Here is a 22,814-nt window from a genome sequence, read left to right as displayed (position 1 = left end):
TTTGACTGAAGTAGGCTCATATTTTTACTACAGGAAACAATACATACTTTATACATCAAAACTGCATTTAGTTCTAACACACTACAACTGCTATCAGCTTATGCCTCCCATATCCCATTAATCTATTATTCCCTTGCTACTTCTGATATATGTCTATTCACTGTCTTCTCAGAATCACCCTTTCACAAAATAGAGCTGGATGAGAAATATGTGCTTGCAAATACCACTTTCACGCACTGCTGTATGATTTGCACATGCAAATATGGGTATATTATATATACCAAGAATTTTCACAAAGCAAATGCCTTGCATTTCTGAAGCTTCTGAATCAAGTGCATTGGGAATTTCTTGAAGTGTTGCTGTGGCTTTATACTTTCTGTTTATTCTTCTAGCCTATCATGACTCCGTACGCAAGGATTTGCTGCTTTCTGGGTGAATTCTTACTGCCTTTGAGATGATGTAAAGTGATGAAATGACAAAAAACACTATGGCTCATCTTGAAGTGCAGTCAGTTAATTACCTTGAGCTTACTGCCATCCAGCTGAAGGAGATGCTCCCCATTAATGTTCTGGGCACTGAATTCAGAAACATACTGTTCAAGGTTCAGGCTCATCAACCAGTGGGACACCTGCTGCACACTCCACTCGTGAACAGCGTGACTCTGGCACTGACTGTGCTTTGGGGACTGTCCATCGTCAAGGATCTGCGACAAACATGTTCCACGTTATTATTAAAGGGTAACACAGATGAGTAACAACATTTTTCTGCACAAACTGCCAGCATTAGAGCACAGGTATCTGGGCTATCTTTGCACTACAATAATAACAATTTCACACTGCTGAATTACATCTCTATCTAACCAGACACCTAAGAATGAATCACAGAATCAAAATAAACTATAGAATCACAGAAGAAAAAGGAACCGGTATTCCTTTAAACCCAAGCTGGGACTGAAATGGCCAGGTAGCACAATTCAAACCATGTATGCTCCCATTCTCTCGTGAGATTTTTTCCTTCAAATTAGCAGATTTCTAGAGAATGCAATGAATTGCACGTTCCACTTCCTGGGCTCATTCACAGATCTTTATTATTTGTTTAAGCTTTTAAAAAAGTATCAGGGGAAAATAAAACCCTCAGAAAACCACTTTGGAGTTCAAAGTGATGATATCAAACAGCTAGCAAGACTGACACTGTCTATGGAAGAAGACTTACGAGACGACACAGAGGAGTGGTACGGAACACACAGGGATCGCACAGCCCTGGCCCTGCTCTCACCACATTGTGCTGCTGTGCCTGAGAGCACAAACCCCACCAAAAAGGGCAAGTGTAGCATCAACTGCTGGAGCAGACCCATGTCCCTGCTCCACCACTTTATTCCACCCACGGGTGTGCCAGTGGGGCCTGAAACAAAAGCTATTCTGTCCTGGCTGTAGACAGCAAAGCAGCTGCTACAGGCTGCAGCAGCTGTCTGCTGTTAGAGCAGCTTTTACATTAGGTTAGACGATGCTGGGAGCTCTCTCAGCTTCTGGCTGTCCAATTGTCAGAGCTGGACACTATCATTTTCTTTTGCTATTGCCAGCATGAGCTCAGCACAGCTGATGCCTGGTCTGGTAGATTTCCTTTGACACAGACCTGCCTCCTGCTTCCAGCATACCACAAAAACTGCAGTTTGCTGTGGCCTTAAAAACTCTCAGCAACAATGAGAGGGCAACTCAAGACAAGGAAAGAGGAGCCAGTGACATCTGTGTGTTCTGTGCCAACAAGGGTGTTTGCCACACAACACCACAAGACAAGAAATGACTCTGCAAAAGAGACAGTGCATTGGCACACGACGGTCACGCGATTCACCACAACAGCACGTTAGTATCTCACCTCATCATCAATCATATCCAGGCTCTGAGTGAGGGAGCAACAAAGAAACAGGAAAGAAAAGCATTATAGAAACAAAATACCAAACACATAACAGTATGTAAAAGTTCAGGCAACAGCAGCACCAAGGTTCGCAAACAGATATGGGTACTTAAAATCAACAAGAGTTCTTGAAAAATAATTATTTCCAGAAGCAAAGAGGTTGTGTTGAAAGCTCACCACACAGATGATTTGACAGCTAAATCTGACACTTCATCAATGAAACCCTTCTAGAGTTCCTGATCTTGACACCCTAGAACTGGTGGGAACCTCTCCGATGTCTCCAATTTCCAAGAGCAAAAGCTCCTTAATTAGAGCAGAACCAACTGCAAGAACTGGGTTCCCTCCCCACCTTTCCAATTTTTCTTTTTCTTTGAATGCTGATGGGGCTGCTTGGGAAGCCAGAGCAGAGGAGTGCTCACAGCAATGTGCTGTGGAAGGCTGAGGAGCAGCACCAGCCTCCTCCCTGCCCAGGGTGGCTGGGGAGGTTTCCAGGGCAGCTCTTGCTGAACATGGTGCCTCATCTGGAGGAAGCAATTTGGCACAGAGCAGAGGATGGAGAAAACACATTCATTTTCATGGACCTGCTCAGGCTTGGTATTTTAGAAGTGATAAAGTAGAGAGCTGAACACGCAAAATGGAAGGATTTTCAAGCTTTTAATTCAATACCACTCAGAACAGGACATTGCCACAATCAAATACATCAGGGGAATTAAACATGGTAAGATAATGAAACACATCAAGATAGTACTAACACTAAATAAAGTGCAAGTGATGACTCTGCTATTTTCAGTAATTTACAACAGATGCAGACCTCTGTGCTGTCTCCTTTTGTTATAAATTTTTGCCATTAATTACCTGCAGTAAAAGCAACCTCAAAAGAATGGCTGGGTTTGCAGACTTGCAGTTTGGGAAATAGAGTTGCATGGAACAACCCAAGTAAACCATGCAGGCAATAATAAAAATCCTACCTATCATTAAAACAACAACAAAAAAAGTATAAAAGGTATAGATACTTCAAGTTCTCCCTCTCTAGTAAAAACAATTTGGCTCAAATCTCACATGAAAAATGTGAAGTTCTTATGAAGTGTTTGTAAAAGAACAAATGTACAAGTTTCCTGACTCCACAGGATATGCTGTCAGCTACTGTGAAATTGTACAGCCTTACCCACAACTGAGTTACAAAATTAGTATCTTAAGAAGAGTATTTTCAATTGATTATATTCAGCTCAAATATGTCAGCAATTTACAGGTTAGGAATGCCTTTTTACTTTATCATTGTATGAAAAAACTCTGGTTAGGAGTAATTGATTTCAAATCCACTGTGCAAAGCAAGCACAAAGAATGCAAAGTGGATCAAGACATATACATTATAATCAATACACACACATTCAGGTACAGTAACACACAATTACTGCACGTACAGGTCATTTTACCAGGGTAAAAACTGGGTAGGTGAAGGTGACTTACATCTCAACTACATTTACCTAACTGTACTGTATGTTTGATACATCAAAACTGTCCCAGGCCTAGTTTAGTGTATTTATACGTGTATCTTTATCTATGCCAATACGTACATACTTAATAAAAATGTATTGGCAGGTGTGAGGATATAGCATCTCTCAGGACACCAACTTCATTCCGCTTCCCCACAACAGTACCACAGGGCATTATTTTAAATTTTTATTATATGAACAAGAAAAAAATCTTAATTTAGAAACCAAGATTAATTTCTGGCTCTAATCCTACTGGCTAAAACCTTTCTTTTATTATTTGAGTAATCAAGCGAGATTCCATAGGAAAAAGAAAACAACTTTCTCCCAAATGAAACCATTTCATCTGCATACCTCATCTGATGACAGTGCTAAGGAGTGCGAGAAGCCTGGTGTTTTAGGTTCTGCTCCTAAACCACTCAAATCAGCTGAACTTGTGCTGCTGGGACTGAAATCATCATTGAATGTGAAATTCTGCGGAGAAAAAGAGGAGTAAGAATGAACAAATTATCGTTTAGGTGCATCTAAAAGGGAAATTTGCTTTCTGTCTTCCATGTTGGCATAGCTCAGGAGTGATTTCAATCATTTACCAAACCAATCACAATACACATGAGGAAGCTCAATATTTTATAGTGTTACTATTTACAGGTTGCACAGTATTTTTACCACTCTCTACTTCATGAGACACTTTTGCCAGCTTAATGCCTCATGAATAACAAAGGTGTCAAAAAGCAATTTCCAGACTCTTAAAATGCTGGCTCTGATCCTGAAGCTAAATTACTGCTTCTGCAGGTAAATCACTAGCATTTTCTGTCCTGCAAATACTTAGGAGAAGCGTAGCACAGGCAGTAGCACAAAGAATAGGACAGAGAATTAATGAACAGACAGAAATGAAAACTCCTATTGAAAGAGCAAGGAGAACATGCTGTGAATCCACTTCTGAGTCCCAAATAATCTCCTTGAAAAGTGGAAGGATCCTCCCTCTTAGCCTACGCCTTTAGAAAAAAACTGAAACTGAAAGTAAAAAGTATCTTTGGGTAGTGAATATAAAACAAACTTTGTTTTTTCTTAACAATGCAATGAGACACATCACATCTTACAGCAAATAATAGTAAAAGCAGGCACATATTTTTCAGGAATACAACAAAATTACCATTAGAATAAGACAAAAATTAACATTATTTCACACTAGAGGGAGAACAATGAAAAAAACAAAATACACGAAAGATTAAGGACACCATGATAATCCATTTAACTTGAATACACACTTGACAATATAGAGACTTCTACTGTCTACTCTAACATCTAGATGAGTATTAAATCCAATTCATCTTTGACCTTCACTTTAGAAACTGAAACAAGAGAAACAACACAAAAAAATTATCCTTCTATCAGCCCCTCTCAAATACTTGACCTGTCTTTCCTGAAAGTAGGAAGACTTCCAAAAATGTCAAGTGCTGGTCCTCTTAGTTTTGCTGGAAATCCAACTAAATATTGGTATCATGCTTTGCTTTGAAAGCCTGAATAGCAGTACAGAAACTCTTAATTTAAGAGCCTGTGAACTTTACAGAGAACATAAGAATATTTTGTGATCATTTTTCTCTCACCTACGTTTAGAATTCCTGTTCTGCTTTTCCCAGCTCTTTATAGAGGAGAAGAAAATCTGAGCAGCTTCCTTAGCTGCTTCCTTAGCCCACACAGCGTTCTTAGGCCAGGAGTTCAACAGCTCTACCTCCTGTTGTGTGAAAAACATATTTTTCTTTTTTAAGTACTCTGATTTTTCTTTCACCTCTATTTTCTGCAAGCTTTAGCTTTATAATGATTTTAATTTTCAAATTTAATTTTCTGCAGCAAAACCACAAAATAGCCAAGGCCTGGTAATAATTAGGATAGTCCCCACAAACTCAGCCTAATACTGTCTAAAAGGGTATGCTTTTTCCCCTATTTGAAAACTATTTTTAAACAATGTTTGGTTAAATACATAAATAGGATTTATGGGTCTAAATTTTTTTTTCCCCAAAAGAGAAGAGGTAAGCAAATAATTTCTGTTCAGAGGTTTTACTGGTGGTCTTCTTTATCAATGTGATTTGGGCTGCTGTAAGCCTTGTGTTGTTCTCCCTGCCAGGTAACACAAGAACAGATATGACCTTGCATAGCCAAGAGCACAGCAGAAGTATTGCATCACCAGCTTCTGACATCAAAAAAGTATGAAATGCCTGTGGAAACTGCTATTATGAATATGCATTTGGTGATAGAAGACAGAGAAATGAGATTTCTGATTCATATTCCTATACGAAGTTGAGAATCGCATCTGCTTTTTACCAGACAAATATAAAAAATCAACTGCTGTAAGTCACAGGAAGTTATAGGCAAAGAAATATTTTCCAGAAGTGAAAACAAACATGAGAAAGCTAAGTATAATACTATAAATAAGGGTTATTTAAGGAATTGTCATGCTGAAACATTCATGCACATAGAAAGGAATCACAGAGATGTATTAAATTGCAATATTTCATATTTACAGTTCAAGCATCTTCATACAGAGAATTAAATCCAACATCCAGCATGCATGACAAACAGATTTCATTACTGAGGGGAAAAAGGCAGATGACAGCATACAGCATTTCTTCGCTTGCAAACACCTCATTTGAACATGGGTATTCCCACTGCCAGTCCTGAAGAATGAAGAAAAGATCTAAAACTGAATACACAAATCTAGCATTTGTTCAGTGGATCCAAATGCTAATTTCCACTGGCACCACTTGCTTTTGTTATGGTACAGCACACCACAGTTAGTTTACTGGAATAATGTACATTAAGACAGAGTAAAAAAGGTAGAACAGGGAATGTACAATGACAGAGATGTTCTGCTCGGATGGGCTGGTACCGTACAATGAACACCATGCACTGTTTATTGTAGTAGTCACATATTGGCCTGTTCTTTTTTCCAGAATCACAAAGCCAATTATGCCACTCAACACAGTGGGAATAAGGTAGTTTTTATTTTCTACCTTTGACCCTTTTTTAGCTGGGCTTAAATTTTCAGAGGAAGGTTCAGTTGAGCTGGTAGGCGACGGCAGGTTGCTGGAAGAGTTGGATCCCTTGCCGCTCTCTCCATACCATGTGAATGGTACACAGTGTGGGAGAGAGGAGGATCGCTCTGCTAAGGATTTAGTGTTTGCTGGTTTCTGCAGCATCTCTCTGACAGTCCTGTTTAAGAGAAAGGAGCAGGAATATGCATCAGATTATAAAAGAAGGGGAAACAAAATGCCACAGAGGCAATTAATTGTAAAGAGTGACATTCACTGTAGCTGTGACTAAAGAACTGAGTGGCATGCAGCTGGTAGGGGCATGCCTGAAATATCTCCTTCAGCAAAAGAAAAAAAAATGTTCTTTTGATTCTTTTTCTAACTCAAGCTTTCTTAAGACAACATACACCCAGCAAATGGAGACAGATGCCAGCTGAAAATGCCTATACTCCCACTGTTCGGATGAGAACCAGCTCCTGTCAAGAAGCCACACGTTGTGTTTGTGCATTTCTGAGCCCCAGTGGTACCTCAGCATGATTAAATCATTAGACTCAGCACTGACCCAAGTGGGCCCTGGTTCCCAGAGAAAATCTGGCTTGGATTTTGAGCACAGGCAGAATGAGTCAGATGCATCTGTATCCATCTATGGAGAAGTTCCTTTGTTACAACAGCTAAATACGCATGAAGTACTTATTATCTTGCTTTTAAATGAATTCAATAATAAGAATATTGATGGAGAAAAATGGAAGAAACATCTATGGGACTTTATCAGATTCTCTCTTTGCAATAACAAAGATTGCAGTAATCAAGTCAAAGGTAATGTCTAAATCATGCCTATAATGTTATGCCTAAATTTTATTTCCTTATATATAAGGAATATATATATAATATATCATTAGTATAGTATGTAAATTAAAAATAATTATGCAAAGTGTCTGCCTCCAAGAATTTATGCATGTGTCACAGAACCATATTATTTACATCAGTATATATTCATAGCATTAAAATCCCACTGCTCTTAGCAGCCATGTGGAAATGGGGTGTAGGTACATCTACCTCAACATCTACCTTCTGCACATCTTCTAAATCATTATTAACATAATCACTGGACCACATATTTTGTGAAAGCTCTTTTCTGTATGGATGAAAGTGAGGCTGTCAAAGGACCCCCACCTATGGAAGCAGAAGGACAATCCATTTAGCATTTAGCAACTAAAGGAACGGGGCTGCATCTGACCCAGTCCTTTACTTCCCTCTCATCATAATTTCTTGCTTGAACATATAAACACAAATGTTGTGGCCCAAATTCCCTAACTTCATGCAGGAAAACATATGCTCCTTACTCAAATGGGGAATTTTTTCCATATCTGTAGCATTAGTTGCAGTTTCAGGAAATAATTTGGGATTTTATTTACACATCCTGAGTGCTACTTTCTGGAAATGGCAAAATAATGCATGCAACACTCATCTAACAACATAATTAATTCTACATCAATCAGTTGTTGTAATGGACATAATTGTAACAGGATGCTGTCTCTTCATCATCTTCCTTCTTTCAAAGAGCTTATACAGCTTTGGACCTGTAGACAGAATATCCTCACATTTCTTGTGAGGCAAATTCTTTCAGTCAGTAACAAAAGAAGTGGCAATGCCTGTTTAAGAAGTTATGCTGAAACAGTTACACTTCAGTTACCAGAGGTCAAGTAAGAATGAGAAACACTCACAAATTTCAACTTTGAAAGCAGTATTAGACTCTGCTTTTAGCAAATGTAGTTGGGATATGAACTGTATTAAAGAAATATTAAAAAAGAACACAAAGAACTGATTTGTCACATGGACTAGCAAGCAATTGATCTCTACAATGAGATCTGCTCTCTCTAAGGAAGACACCTGTGAGATCTCACAAACATCTGCAACATCCTGTGTTGGCAGAAGGGTCATTCAAGGTCTTACAAACAAGTACACATTCATTTCCCCCACCCTATGGCTTGGTATCTAAATGCTGTATAATGTCTAACACCCTGCTAAGGGAAATAGATGCCTCACAGCCACATAAAGTGCAGAGATTTGGCTTTAAGAAAGTCTCCCTGTCGCTAGGGATGGCCAGCAGTGAGTATCACTGACTCTGTGTCAGCTGCAAGCAGACGCACTGGGACAGGTTTTCTGACACCAGCAGAGAGGTGATGGCTGCTGCCTGAGATCACTTAAGATCCTGACAGATATTTGCAGAATACAAATGTACAAATGTATGCTGAGACAGAACACTGCACTTCAGCACAGTGTGCCTGAGAGAGTAAGGAAGGTTTCTTTTGCTTTTCTGATTTTATGGAGCTGCACAATGTACTTGTCACTGGCTCTCCACACACCAGACTGTCAGTAGAACTGCACAAATGGCTACATACTGATTTTCCATCACAATGTTTTTTTACTAGCATTCAAACTCTGCTTTCTCCCAACAGCTCTTTTATCATGTAGATTTTTTGCATTGTTTTATGTGCAGAGTTTTTGAGTAGCTATGTTCTTTCTAGACTTTTGGAACATAACTAAGTTTGCTTAGCCCTCCTGACTTTATTTTGCCTTTCATACCTGGAACCAGGTAACATGCTGTGATCTTGTCAGACTCGTAGGTACGTAAGGAGAGGCCTTCAGTAAAAATCTACACTAGCTTTTGCAGAGATTGCCTCCTGTCATTGTGAACATTCATTCATTTATTCAGAATTCTGATGCTGGTGATGTTGTGTCATCAGATCTCTCAATTCCCTGCCTGAGAGTTGTTGATGTGACATGTAGTCAGCATTTTTCCTATTTTTCAACTTAAGATGTTTGTCTTCAGAAAAAAAAAAAAACCTTCTGAAAGCATTCCTAGTGTGGGTGCTGCAAAGCTGCAGTGAACAGCTGCTGCTCAAACTCACTTTAAAAAAAAACAAAATGTGGAATTGTGTCAAGGTTTCTGGTTCATAGACATTATTAACTGACTGGGTGCATCTTGTAGGGCTGCTCTGAAAATCAATTTCTGCAAATCCTATTAGTGAATGCAACACAGCAGTTGGATTTGATGATTCTTGCAAGTCACTGCTAGCTTGAGAAATTTTATGATTTTATGACATTATAAACCTCCAGGTATCTTTAGATTATATGTCAGCCTTTTGTGAGCCAAGAAATCTAGGTTTGTAAGTTAAGGTTATCTCAAAGCTTAACACTTATTCATGCAGTCACTGGGACTGTTAATATTCCATCGGCTAGGATGATTATGTTTTTCCAATGTTTCTGGCACACAATTTCTTGCATCCCCAGTCTCACCCATACCTAGTGCCACAGGCCACCCTCATCGCTTCCTTCTCCTTCCGCTTCTTGCCCTTGCTTGAACTCCTCCTCAAGGGAGCCCTATAAAAATATTAGAAAACATCAGGAAACATCTTAGAAATTTTAATTTCAATCCTTTTAATGAAGAAGAAAATGTATTTTAAATTTAAAAAATGCTTACCCAAGATCTGCAAGTTTTCTCTTTAGTTTTTCTGTATGCCCTATAGTAGGGCCAGTTGTTCTTGCTGCCTGAGCACTTGTGGCACCATCTAGGATACATTTGTACATGGAAGAATTTACATTATTAATTTTAATTGGTAATTTCCATCCAGAATACTTTGTGTATCTTTTCATAATTAGATACCTATGCATGTACATGTGTGTGAGTACACAATTTAATTAGGGGAATTCTCATTTTTAGGAAGATGGTGTGAACAGGAATAAAAATAAATAATTTCAGAATTCAAAAATATACAAAAAATTTAATTGAAGAAAACCAAAAGTTAACATTGATTTAGTTTTAATGACTATGTAATAAATTGAATAAGAGAAATTAGTAATAGGCTAACATTCCAGCGAATCCATTTTTAAACTCAGCAGTAGTTTGCTTATGTTTGTTTTTTACAGAATTCATTTGGTATGTATGCTTTATTTCCAAAATTACCCCTAAAATTCTTTTTCAACTTTGGAACCCAGGGTACCTTTTATGATGGGCATGCTATGAAATAGTTAATCAGCTTAGTCAGAACATCTTTGTTAAACTGAACATGTAACCTAAAATCTAACCATTCTGAATTAAAAAACAAACAACAACCCTCCCCAAAACCTAAATGTAGCTTAGTTAATAAATCTGCCTTTAGGCATTTATCAATTTTTGACCTCTTCTGCCAATGCTATTAAATCCTAAAGAGGAAACAGGCTGCAGTATCTATAAAGCCAAAACAATGAACCTGAGTCTGGCAAACATCCTGTGAAATCTATACAGAAACTAAAAGAATACACACTACTGTGTGTTTAAAAATTCAGACACTGTGACTCTTAAACATATTAAAAGAGTGTTCCCAAATACCCTGGAGGAAGCAAATGAAGGTCAGTCATTCATGTCACTTGTGGTTTGGTGGTTTTTTTAGTGTGACCTCAGACATACACAACTTCTAACTGGACGCACTGCTGGGTTTGTGGATTTCTCCTGGGTTGCTGACTTAAATTAAACCCTCAAAATTAACCCTAAGCACCACAGCACTACCACAAGACAGTCAGCTATGTGTACAGAACTTTGTGTGTTGCTTTGTAGATATCTGCCCAAGTTTTTATTTGAGCAAACAATTTAATGTGCAATTAATTGGTTAAATCCTCTGAAAAGTAGGAAAATAAGCCTTTTGCAATACCCACACTAGAAGCCATACTATTTCCACCAAAGCAAGTCCTTATGTTAAAAAACATAAATTTCTAGAACAGCTAACAAGCAACCTTATTCCAAAAAAGAAAACAAAAGAAAGGAATATGAAGAATGACAAAAGCAAGATGAAGTCTCTGAAGAAGAAATCCATTCCCCAAGGAGGCAGAGGAGAACTTTAGGCAATGCACACTCTGCATCAACCCTACACTGTGCACACTTCTTTCCTGTTTCCTCTAACCACTTCTTCTTCACCTTTAATGCACACTTCTCATTTAACCACTGCCAAAATTGTCACAAGAATTAAAACTTGCAACATTTATTTTCACACTAGTTATAACAGGCAAGTGGGACAAATGGCTTTCAGGGCAAGGGGTAGTGGGGTTTTTTGAGGAATTTCTTACTGAAAGTTGAGAAATTATAAAGTACAGTTTTGTATTGGGCAAATAATTAAAGCGTTTAGTAGATGGACGTTTTGCTGGTGTAGTAGAAAAAAAAAGCCTGCAGAGCTTAGCTGGAATACACAGCAGCTACTTGGAATGGTAAATTTCTGTTCAAGCTTTTATATCCCTATGATCCCCCTCCCACACAGCTAGGGCCAGCCAGGGCCCCTTAAATAATGATGACTTGCTGAGGAAAATATTTGTGCTGGCTATGGGACATAGTGGAGCATGGATAGGTCCCAAAACCAGCGCCAGTGGCAGCGTGGATCTGAACCTACAGGGTCTTGCATGCAGGAATTACTCAGTGCTTGCACATGGCAGAGCACCAGAGGCACGGGTGCCCTGCCTGGGCAGGACAGGACTTTGGCCACCCTGCTTGGGTGCATCTTCCCCGGCTCCTTGAGGTTCTTCAGAGAAGTTAAGGGAAAGCTGGTTTCTCTGAACAAATCACACAGAAGCTGTTTAACCCACCACCTCCAGCTGAGAGCTGCAGTAATGTGTGGCTGATGGATGTGGAAGGCCCCAGACCTCAGTCCCCTGCCCAGGGGCACACAGCACCTGCAGCAGCCTCACGTCAGTGAGCACTGCCCACTGCTGTCCCCTGGCAGCTGAATCAAACGATGCTGCTGCTGCTGCACAAACCAGGCAAAACTGAAGAACGTCATCACATGTACATGAAAAAGTGGTTCTAAGCTCATCATTTTGCAGTGAAACTAATCTCATGCCACTTCAGCCCTTCCCACAACACTGCTGGATCTTGTAAGAAAAAGAAGAAAACACAAATTTGAACTAGCCAATGTTCACTTCTGCTATTGAGAGACCAACTTATGGCTGTGTGTGTCCACAGAGGTGCTCTCTTTCCATCACTAAAAAACCCCTCCTGAACACATAAAACAAAACAATGCCATTTTTTATTTTCTGAGCTCTACAAGTTTAACAGCCAAATTAACAATCATTTAAAATAGCATTGCTGCAACACTTGCCGCCAAATAACTTGTTTCTTTTTTTAGTAGGACTTACTAAATATGATTTTTTCTACTTGAAATTATATTGCTCTGGTTAATTCTAATGTATTACTCAGCAGAACCTAGACACACCCAAAAGCATTGGTTGTTTACCTAACAGTCACAATGAGGAAAGCATGACAGCAATATTTAGACAGAGATTGTTTTTCAAACCTAAAATGGAAAGTGTGATACAGTGGGTGGAATGCAATGCCCTATTCCTTGCACTACAAGGTTAGTTTCCACCAATTTTTTATCAAAGTATTTTTCTTATATCAGTTAGAAGTGCAGGATTTAGGACTTCCCTGACAAACCAATCACACATTCAAGATGAGTTTCTAAAGTCACAATCTTATGTTCACACCCTTATTTTTACTTGCAAAACTCAAATACTGAATTTAACTTGGAATCCTTAACAATTTAACCTAGTTATAACTAGTAATTTCAGAACTCATGTAAGAATTCTTGCAATATATTAACCTCTCCTAAATTCAGTAAAGTTTTATAATGCTATCTTTTATGAACCTGTGTAAAAGCCCAGTACAAAGATGAAGAAGAAACAAGGTTTAAATCAGTAGCAAGTCAGACACACAAGCATAAATCTTCAATAAATTGCTATTTTCAGTTAATTCAAGCACACCAAAGTCTGTTATAAACCTTTCTAGATCTAGTCCTGCAGACCTCACCTATGAACAGTTTTTTATTATGTATTTTAACTTATGTGTCAGTTTCAGAATGTAAGGTGCATTGCTAAGAATGCTGAAGTGGTGTCAAATGTTAATTCTGAATTTGAAATGCACCTGAAAAGAAAAGCTCAGTGTTCAGTGACATACCATATTGTTAATTCTTATAATAAACTGGCATCTGAGACATACACCTGAGCTACATATGATTGCACTCTGTTTTATCCACCTAGCCTTTCAAGAGTCTGAATCAAATTAGTAACAATGAGGCCAATCTCTCCAAGAGATTACTTAATTTTTTTTCTGTAAATGAAAAATCTCCACTAACCTCTCATTAAACCTAGACTTTGCTTCCTCTCAGCAATTAAAAGCTACAATCTGCTGTTTTTGCTTTACACTCCTTTCCACACCCTCCAAAAAAATCATCTAGCAGTGCCAAAATCACATTATTTGAGTAAGTACACTGTGTTAAGCATGTTCCTAATATGGAGGTGACCCAAAGTCAAATAACCTTTTTTTTTTTAAAAAACACAATACAACATTTTCTTAAGGGCAATTTCCCCTTTTTTTTTTTCAGTGAGTTCCAAGAAAGCCTGAAAAAAGAAAGTAAGCAGTTCCCTATCCCATTTTAAACTTCGTCCTTCTCTTATACCATCACACAAGATAATTTTGAAGTTTTTGGCTTCCAGGTAGGCAAAAGAAATTACAAGATGATGACCTTCTAGTTGCTAAGGTACTACCGCACAACAAAAGGCAATAAAGTAGATAGCTGTTAAGTGAGCAAAATGATGCATCAATTCATTGTAAAAGAAACAGTAATACCTTTATCTTGTAAAATATTCCTGCCAGCTGGGTGATGCAAAGGAGATGCTTCAGAGCTGTGCCCAGATTTTGAAGGAGAGGAAAGTGGAGTGTCTCCCCGAGCATATGGGGGAAGGACACCTCCTTTGTGGTGCTGCTCTTCTTCTTGGTTTTCAGTTAGGTTGTCAAGTGAGATTGCTGCACTGCTAGCCACGGGGGAGAGGGAGGAAGCACCAGAATCTGATGCTGGTGAGGAGGCTCTCATGCATAAGGGCAGTGGTGATTTTGAAATGTGCATGGGACTACTGTAACTGTGTGATGGCTGTTGGTATAAGAGATTATAAAGCAGGTTATACCACTTAGTAAGCAAACAGAGCAAGATTTACTTTGAACATGCAATTCTTTTATTCATTATTTAGCTTTCTATTTGTACGAAATGCTGTAGCAGTTCAAGGCACTACCCTTTGATGTTGTTTATTGGTACAAAACAGTGCTGTTTATTGGTATCTGCTTTCAGATGAAGTCAGAATAGGACAAAACAATGAGCAAATATTGTATCAATTGTGGTAACAAATTAACAAATAGAGAAATGCACAATTCAAGCTCCTTTCACCTCCTGCATAAATGAAAAGACCCGCTCTGCGTTATAAAGCACATGTAAATCAAAAAAGACCAGGATTCCAGTTAAAACACAACAGAACCAAAAACCCAGGTGTGCTGACTCAAAAGGAGACTGGACTTGCACATCACTCAAGTACATTCACAGCAGACCGGCCACAGAGGAATAAATACTGCCTGTGCTACAATGAAAGGATAAAGACAGAGGATGAACTGACCTACAGGGGAAACCTAGCAGTCCCCAGGAAGCTGGAAAGAGAGGGCAGAGCCCTTCTCACCTTTCGCTCCAGGCTGTCCTCGCCATCAGTGGAACTGATGCTGTCGTACAGCCGCGTTCTGGACGGCCTCTGCCGCTTGTTCTTCACCGAGAGCTGAGCCCGAGTCTTCAGTGCCTTGGAGTCCAGCCTCTCTGTTTCTGGAACTGCTTCATTGAAATCTGTATGGAAACGTGATTTCAAACTGTTTAACAGATTTCCTTACTTTTTCCTAAGAAAAGGAATTGTACAAACAATTGCAAGCACATGCACTTTGCATAGAATCATAGAATAATTTAGGTTAGAAAATATATATTTTACTTGTACCTGTACCTTCATAACTCCTATAGTACCCCCAGAAAAAGTTATTTGCATAAACAAGTTTATCTGTACAGATTCAGCAAGGGCATACAAAGAACCAACTGCAGATATTTAAGAATTCCATGAAGTATTCCCACTGTTACAGAGATGACCACACAAACCCAGCGGTACCACCCCTGAAAATAAATCCACTCAGACTCCCTCAGAGGGAGTTACATGTGCTTAGCCTGCAGAGAGTTCTCCTCCACCAGGGCATAAACATCATTGTGTGATACATGACAACTGAAGAAGTATTTAATATAAAAGAACAGAACAATGAAACCATATTACTTTCCTGGCTTCAAAGACACCTGATTCCTGAATTTCTCATGAGCAAAGTATACTGAACACTTCATATATGACTCGCCTCTACAGCTAAAACCAACATAGCTGTACTTCTCTTAGCTATCAACCATCTACTCAAATGAAATCTGAGTATTGCAGCAAATTTAGCATTTTACAAATCTGCGGTGACTAAGACTAAAAACATTTTAAAAGTTATTTTTGTATTTAATACTAAAAAAATAATAGATTCTTATGGTTTTAACAATGTTTCTTCAACCCCCACAGTAAAACCCAAACCATAATCCATTAGATACATTTACTTGCCTATATATTGCATTCAGAATACACAAATTAATTAAAATCTGATCTTACAGATATTTTTGCTTTTCTTCTATGTGTTAGAGTTAAATTTTACTTCACATGATACTCCAGAATAATTAGAATTGTCTGACTTGCAATGATGCTTCTGCCCTAAGTACTCCACAGGAAAACTACACATGGTTATTATAGCTTGAACTGCTTCTATTTGGTTAAACTGCTTGTATTTGCTCTTTCAGGTGTACAGACTTCTATACATCCCTTCGTTTCACTGCTGAAATTATGCAAACTGTAAACACAGGACTGCAAACGGAATTTACAGAAGTGCTTATATGGGCCTTCTTAAAAGCAGAAGACCATCTGGGCCTGGAGCTTCCTGCTTCCTGCACCCCATCTTGCCCTGCTTTGTTGCAGTGGAACTGGGCTGCTGTCAGATGGTCTCTGCCCCAGCCACACGTGCTGCCACCCCCAGCCCCAGCTCCCTCTTCTGCAGAGACTGGCTGGCCCTCACAGCTCCCAGCACAAACCCACAGCCTCACATGATGCTGCAGTAATCTCCCAACCCACTGGCGTGTCTGGAACATCTCTCACATAAAAGTCATAACAGTTCTTATTTCACTCTCAGAGTCAATGTAATGAGACTTTCTTTCCTAGACTTCAACCACTTGACTCCAAGGTTCTTCCATCTGAACTATTTCAGTACCACTGTGAAGCAGGGCAGAGCTTGCCTGTACTCCCACTGTTTTTCCATTAGACAGGAGACAGAATTTAAAATCTCCTGCGAACTGACACATCCCTGGGTATCCAAAGACACCCAGAAAGCAGAAACACAAAGTGGTTGGAATGGGAACTTGCACAGAGATGTCGAAGTCAGCCTCAGCACTGAACTGTTTAGCTTTCAAACCACTCACTCCTGCCAGTAAACAGCTTGATTGTCTACTGCAGACACAGCTCATCATCACTAAACCAGGAGGCAACAATGCACTGCTGGGCTCTCAGAATAAACCATGGATTTGTAAAGAAAATGCAATCCATAGTCTAGTATGCCCTGGCAAAGCAAAGGAAGAATTATGTGGGCCGTGGTAGTTTTTATTTTCTCTTTGTAACTTGCACTGATGTTACTGGCAGCCCCTGAAGCTCAGTGTGAGGTTATGTTACAGCCTGAGGAGTCTTGGCAGGATGCTGAACACGGCCAGAGCACTGTGCAGCATCAGGAACAGTTACACTCAAATGTTTGCAACCATCAGGCTGCACCCACTGCTCCTTCCCAAGCCCCCAACCATGCAAGAATGTCATAAACACCTCAGATCACACTGAAACAAAAACATACTTGATAAAATTTTAATGAAAACATTGTATTTTTACATAACCTAAATTTCTGATGGAAAACAGACCTGCAAATCTCTGGACAAAATTCTGGGATGTGCCTGTCCACATGCAGTCCCACCCCAGGAACCCAATGCGGAGGCTTGATCAAGAAGCATGTGTTATACTTGACAAACATGAGCCAGAAAAGAGACTGGAGCACCTGTCTGAGTGTCACAAAGGCAGTGTACACAACCCACAGCAGCACAGGGACTCTACTCACCTCTACTCCCCTCATAGCTCCTCTGCAAACACACAGGGGATGATGGAGTTCTTTTCTTAAAAGGTTTAAACAAGAGTGATACAGAGACATAGGCTCTTTGCAGAGCAAGTATCACTACATTAGAGTCTGATACAGACCTCAGGAACTGACACGGAATTTACTGGAAAAGGTATATGGACGTCAAAGAGTGCTGCAGCATTTTAAAAGATATACTTATTTATAAAAATGAAGGTTTTTTCCCCCCCTTATTAAAACCACAAATGCAGCTTGAACTCTAACTATGCAGCTTCTGCTTTCAAAAAATCATTGCCAATTACCAATTTTTCCTAGCAAATAATTTGTGTTTGTATTCCTGTGGTTAAACTTGGGTGTTTAAATTCAGAGATCATCTAGTCTAACACTCAAAAAAAAAATTAACACTGGTAACATTTCTCCAGGAGATGATTTTTGGAATGAAAAAAAGGCAGTTCTTTGAAAATTTTCATGCAAACGCATTGATTAAAAACCATAATTTTGAAGCACTGACATGCAGATTTTTTATACTGTACTAAGAACTTCCAACTTTTTAGAATGAATTTTAAAATTCTGTTTTTGTTTTTTTTACATGTAGAAATTCCCAGATTTTAGCTCTTGAGCCATAGATGTGTGTTGACATTGCTACAACAGTATGTGTAAGCATCACTTTTCTGAGTCAAGTGAAGAAAACATGATTTCTTCTCCTGAAACAAACTACTGAAAGGATTTGTGTTAACAGCACTGATAAGTATTAAATGTTTTATAACACTTACTGAGTCTTTATGGCAGAAATACAGACTTTCTTGTCATCCTTCAGAGATTTCATTAAAATTAACACTTGACAGAAAAAACAGGTCTGTGAAGATTTGTGGAAACCAACTGCACAAGGTCTGTATATCACCTAATACCATTTCAGCAGGACTAGCTCTTTTTTATACACATATCTTGTTAAAAATATGATTCATATTGATTTGTTTGTAAGGCAATATTGTCGGTGTCCACACTTGAAATGACAGCTAAAATATCAATAGTAATAAAACACCTCTCTGGTGGCTAGAAATGTATTTATTCCATAATGTATTGCTTTTATTTTCAACAGAGAAATAAATAATGTTACAGTTTCTAGGAATCCTGGGCTTCATCAAAAGCAGGGCGCCACCTCAAAGGAGGTGATTCTGCCCCTCTGCTCTCATGAGACCCCAGCTGGAGTGCTGCATCCAGCTCTGGGGCTCCCAGCCTAAGAAGGACATGGAACTGCTGGATCAAGTCCAGAGGAAGACCATGATGTTGACAAGGGGACTGGAGCACCTCCCCATGAAGACAGGCTAAGAAAGTTGGGGATGCTCAGCCTGGAAAAGAGAAGGTTGTGCAGAGACCTCACAGCAACCTTCCAGCATCTGAGGGGCCCCACAGGGAAGCCAGAGAGGGACTCTGTGAGGAACTGCAGTGACAGGACAAGGAGCAATGGTTCACACTGAGAGAAGGGACACTTAGGCTGGATATGTGGAAGGAATTCTTTACTGAGAGGGTGGTGAGACACTGGAACAGGTTGCCCAGAGAAGCTGTGGCTGCCCCATCCATGGAAGTGTTCAAGGTCGGGTTGGAGGCAGCTTTGAGCAACCTGGTCTAGTGAAAGGTGTCCCTGCCCATGGCAGGGGGGCTGGAACTAAATTATCTTTAAGGTACTTCCAACCCAATTCATTCTATGATTCTATGGTTCATAGGAGTTATGATTTGGTTCAAACAAACCTTGACTTAAGCCATCCAGACAGGTCACTTGCTTAGTATCTAGATTTTCCACTGGATCTCCTCTAGAAACTTCTCCAAATGATGTCTGCCTTTCAAAAATGTTGTTGTTATTGTTAACCTGGCTTCCATTTTGCTTCATTAGCCTGAAAACTTCTGCTTCCAAGTCTTGTATCTGAAAGAAATACAATACAGTATTACCAAAAATATTCACCCCAATACACCCTCCCCATTAGAGATGTTGTTTTTCCAGAATAACACATAGAATTGTCTCATTCTTCAAATATAAAGAGGAAATGCTACTCACACGAGCTTGCAAGCCTTGAACCTCTACAAGGTGTGCTTTCTCCAAATCTTCTATTTTCTTGCGTTCAGCTTCCTGGCGTTTGATGAAGTCAAGTTCTCTTAGGGGAAAAAAAAAAGATGTATTTGCTGTCATCAAAGCAATCAGAGTGAAAAAAAAAAGTTTGCTACTCATCAGAAAAATCTGTCCTTGCCAAATAATTTATCAGTCATTTAGTAAGAACTATGAAACTGTAATCAGGACAAAACCCCAAGCAATTAGTCTAAGTGAATATGCTAGGCAATAATATAAAAATGGCAAGAGCAACTTATCTGGGAAAAAAAATCTCAATTCTTACTAATAATCAAAATAGTTAAACTGGTTTCTTTTCCTAATCTGTCTTTACAACAAAACCAACATAGCTTAGTTTATGCTTTTCTGTGTTGTAGGACATAGAGCAAAGTGTTTTACTAGAGTATGACTATGCTCCTTTCACGGAATGGACAAACTGCAAGTTTGCAGGCACGAATTGAATTTTCTAAAGGAAATATGTCACATCAGCTAAGGAGTCTGAAGTATTTAAAAACAACTGAATAGATCTTTTACTAATATAAATCAGAATGTCAATGGAAAGCTATCCAAGCTCATTCTAGTGACTTGCTCTATCTCTTTTTATTTTGAATATCAAAGAAATTTGTGATAGAAAACACAAAGGATACAAACTAGTTTTGGAACAGTCATGAAATTCCAAAATAAGTAATGATATTTGGATAATCTAACCCCCTTTTTAATGGGACAGGATATTCATTTCTGCAATCCCAATTATCACATGACATTGCTGTATGTCTTTGAATTTTCCTCTTTAAATAAGGGTATTTCAGCAGAAAATGAAAAAAGCTGCTGCTGCTGCAAAAAAAAAGTAATCTGGGGAATGGAAGCTGTTATAGAAATCTAAGATCTTATTATTCTTGCTAGCCACCAGGGAGAGGGGACCACATGAAACAGAGGGGGCCGGGAAATCATCAGTTAGCTCAACTCAGCTCAAACATTCTTGGCATCTACAAGAAGAAGAAAAATTAAATGTAAAATGCAACAAAACAATATTCCTTTTGATGTTACATTAGTACACAGCAGAAATGAATCCAGCTGACACAACACCCATATAAATTGCTGCAAACTTTGTTAATCAAGTGCTTTACTGTAATTACTCTTAGTTGTTTGCAATTGCATTGAGCTATTTCCTAATTCTGAAACATACCAATCTGGAATATTACAGCCTTAGTCTTATTTAGGTACAGCATGACTACAGCTTGAATACTAGCATTTTTCCACAATAGAAAGTGTCCATGCTTTTCATGAATAAAAAAGTGGAAAACAGTGTTTACCTTACAGGTGTTTAACAGTGGGTTTCAAATTTCAAAATATATCACATACATGTTTTCTAACTGGCCACTAAGTCATTTGCTGAGCCTGGTGTAGCTGCTTACTTTTGCTGAAAATCCTTGATTAATTTCTTTGCCTTGTTATATTTCTTCTCCAGAGCCTGATACTGGCTTTGCGTCTCCTTGAGGTGCTCATTCACTGTGTGACACAGGGTCTGTGCCTCAATCCAATAACTCTCTAATTTCATCATCCTTTCCTTATTCTCCTCAATGTTCTGCTGGAGTTGGGTCTTCTCCAATTCCCACCTCACCTTCTCATTCTCAGCAGCCTGCAGCTGAACAAAGGAGTGGAGATGCAGAACATAAAAAGCTGCAAAGTGCAGCCTAATAGTTCAGGATTAATTCAAACAACACAAATAGAGACAACCAGTAAATCAGTAACTACAACAGTAATATGCTAGCAGTGGGAAGAGTGTTCCAGGAGAAAGAAAACAGGCTGATACATGTATAATTCTTCCTCATAAAACCAAGCAGAGTTTTTGCTCAGTGTTTCAGTGCAGCCTCTATGCTTCTCTGGGTTATACTAACCTATCTGACTGGCTGACATTTAAAATGTCAATAGTGGAGTACCCAGACAAATTGCAGGGTTAATCAGCCAGCACATGGGATGCATTTTGCTTTGTGCATGTGACTCAGGTGCTATAAAGCATTTACACACTTTCAGAAAATGATGACATTTCTTATTTTGGGATGGGGGCATTTTTGATTTCCAGATTGCTTTGTTTTGTTTTAGTGTTCTCATTTGCTAACTGAAGCTACCTGCAGGTTTCAGTGTTTGGTGCTGGATAGGGGTAAGGTTATACAGCATCTTGTGGGATTTAGTTCCTATAATTTAGTAAACAAAAAATGCCTTAACATCCCTGTTTATTTATCAAGAGTTCTTAATTTGCTCTAGGCAGTTCTGCTAGCATTATGGATGATACACACCAAAAAAAATTAACTTGTTTTCAGTTTTATTAGTAATATACCTAAATGAGTCACATTTTCTTCAGCTCCATTGAAAAGATGAGGTAAAAAGGTCCAACACTAAAAGGCACATTAACCCTAATTTTGCAAATGGATATGCACAGAGGAATGTTTACACCCACACATTGATGCCATCAAGTCAATGGGCCTTGGCACAATCCCAAGGGATCGACTGTGTGGCTCCAATTGCTACATTTGAACTGGAAAGCAGAGAAAGAAAAGATTTTTGACTTTCTGGACTGAGACAGGACAACAGAAATTTTCCTTACAGAAAACAGTTGCACTCTGATTTTTTTCTAACAGTAATTTATGCAGATTTGATAAACACTATGCAAAATACAAAATAATAGTGAGTGCAAACGCTGCTGAAAAGAAATAATGATCTAAAATCTTTTCTTGAAGTACAATTTTCTCTTTTTCTTATTTTTATTCCCTTTATAATATAATCAGACTCAGAGAAGGATGTCATTATAAAACCTAGTATTGCTGAACTACTGAATAATCAGTTAGGTTCCCATAAAAGTTACCTTAGTACAAAAAAACCCCAATTCTTTTTTATTGCTAAAGCAAATTTACTTTATTAACTAGCAGCTGATTGTGAGATAAGGTTTTCTTTTTAACTGATCCTATTTTTCCTTTCTAAACTATCTTTTAAAGACAGATGCAACAATATGAAACAATACTTTTTCTTCTGTATATAAAAATAATTTCTATTAAATTCCTTTAAACAAATTGCGTTTTTAAGAAATGCCAATATTGGAAAGTAGCACAGGGATACTTTAACATCACTTGTAAATAAAAATCTACTAACTTCAACTTGAACATTCAATCCAAATATAATTTTAAAACATGAAAAAATGCATCAGAATTTTAAAACTA

General features: G+C 38.6%; 1 protein-coding gene across 3 annotated transcripts in view; it reads right to left on the bottom strand.

Annotated features, from left to right (window-relative positions):
- The window catches only part of PPP1R9A (protein phosphatase 1 regulatory subunit 9A), a 132,896-nt gene that overhangs the window by 6,006 nt on the left and 104,076 nt on the right, over positions 1-22,814 (bottom strand). For 2 of the 3 annotated variants that reach the window (XM_059487622.1, XM_059487630.1), the window contains exons 9-19: positions 21,015-21,244; positions 19,552-19,648; positions 19,248-19,419; positions 14,957-15,114; positions 14,082-14,382; positions 9,915-10,002; positions 9,737-9,814; positions 6,413-6,611; positions 3,756-3,875; positions 1,873-1,896; positions 521-703 (exon numbers count right to left, since the gene is read on the bottom strand). In XM_059487622.1, coding sequence (XP_059343605.1) covers positions 521-703; positions 1,873-1,896; positions 3,756-3,875; positions 6,413-6,611; positions 9,737-9,814; positions 9,915-10,002; positions 14,082-14,382; positions 14,957-15,114; positions 19,248-19,419; positions 19,552-19,648; positions 21,015-21,244 — 1,650 coding nt within the window. The remainder of the gene's footprint in view (positions 1-520; positions 704-1,872; positions 1,897-3,755; positions 3,876-6,412; positions 6,612-9,736; positions 9,815-9,914; positions 10,003-14,081; positions 14,383-14,956; positions 15,115-19,247; positions 19,420-19,551; positions 19,649-21,014; positions 21,245-22,814) is intronic. The other variant, XM_059487639.1, reaches the window with a different exon arrangement.

This window comes from Ammospiza nelsoni, chromosome 1 (genome assembly GCF_027579445.1).
Source record: "Ammospiza nelsoni isolate bAmmNel1 chromosome 1, bAmmNel1.pri, whole genome shotgun sequence".
Taxonomy (NCBI): domain Eukaryota; kingdom Metazoa; phylum Chordata; class Aves; order Passeriformes; family Passerellidae; genus Ammospiza; species Ammospiza nelsoni.
The sequence above is the reverse complement of the archived record's forward strand: the minus strand, read 5'-3'. Positions and strand labels throughout refer to the sequence as shown.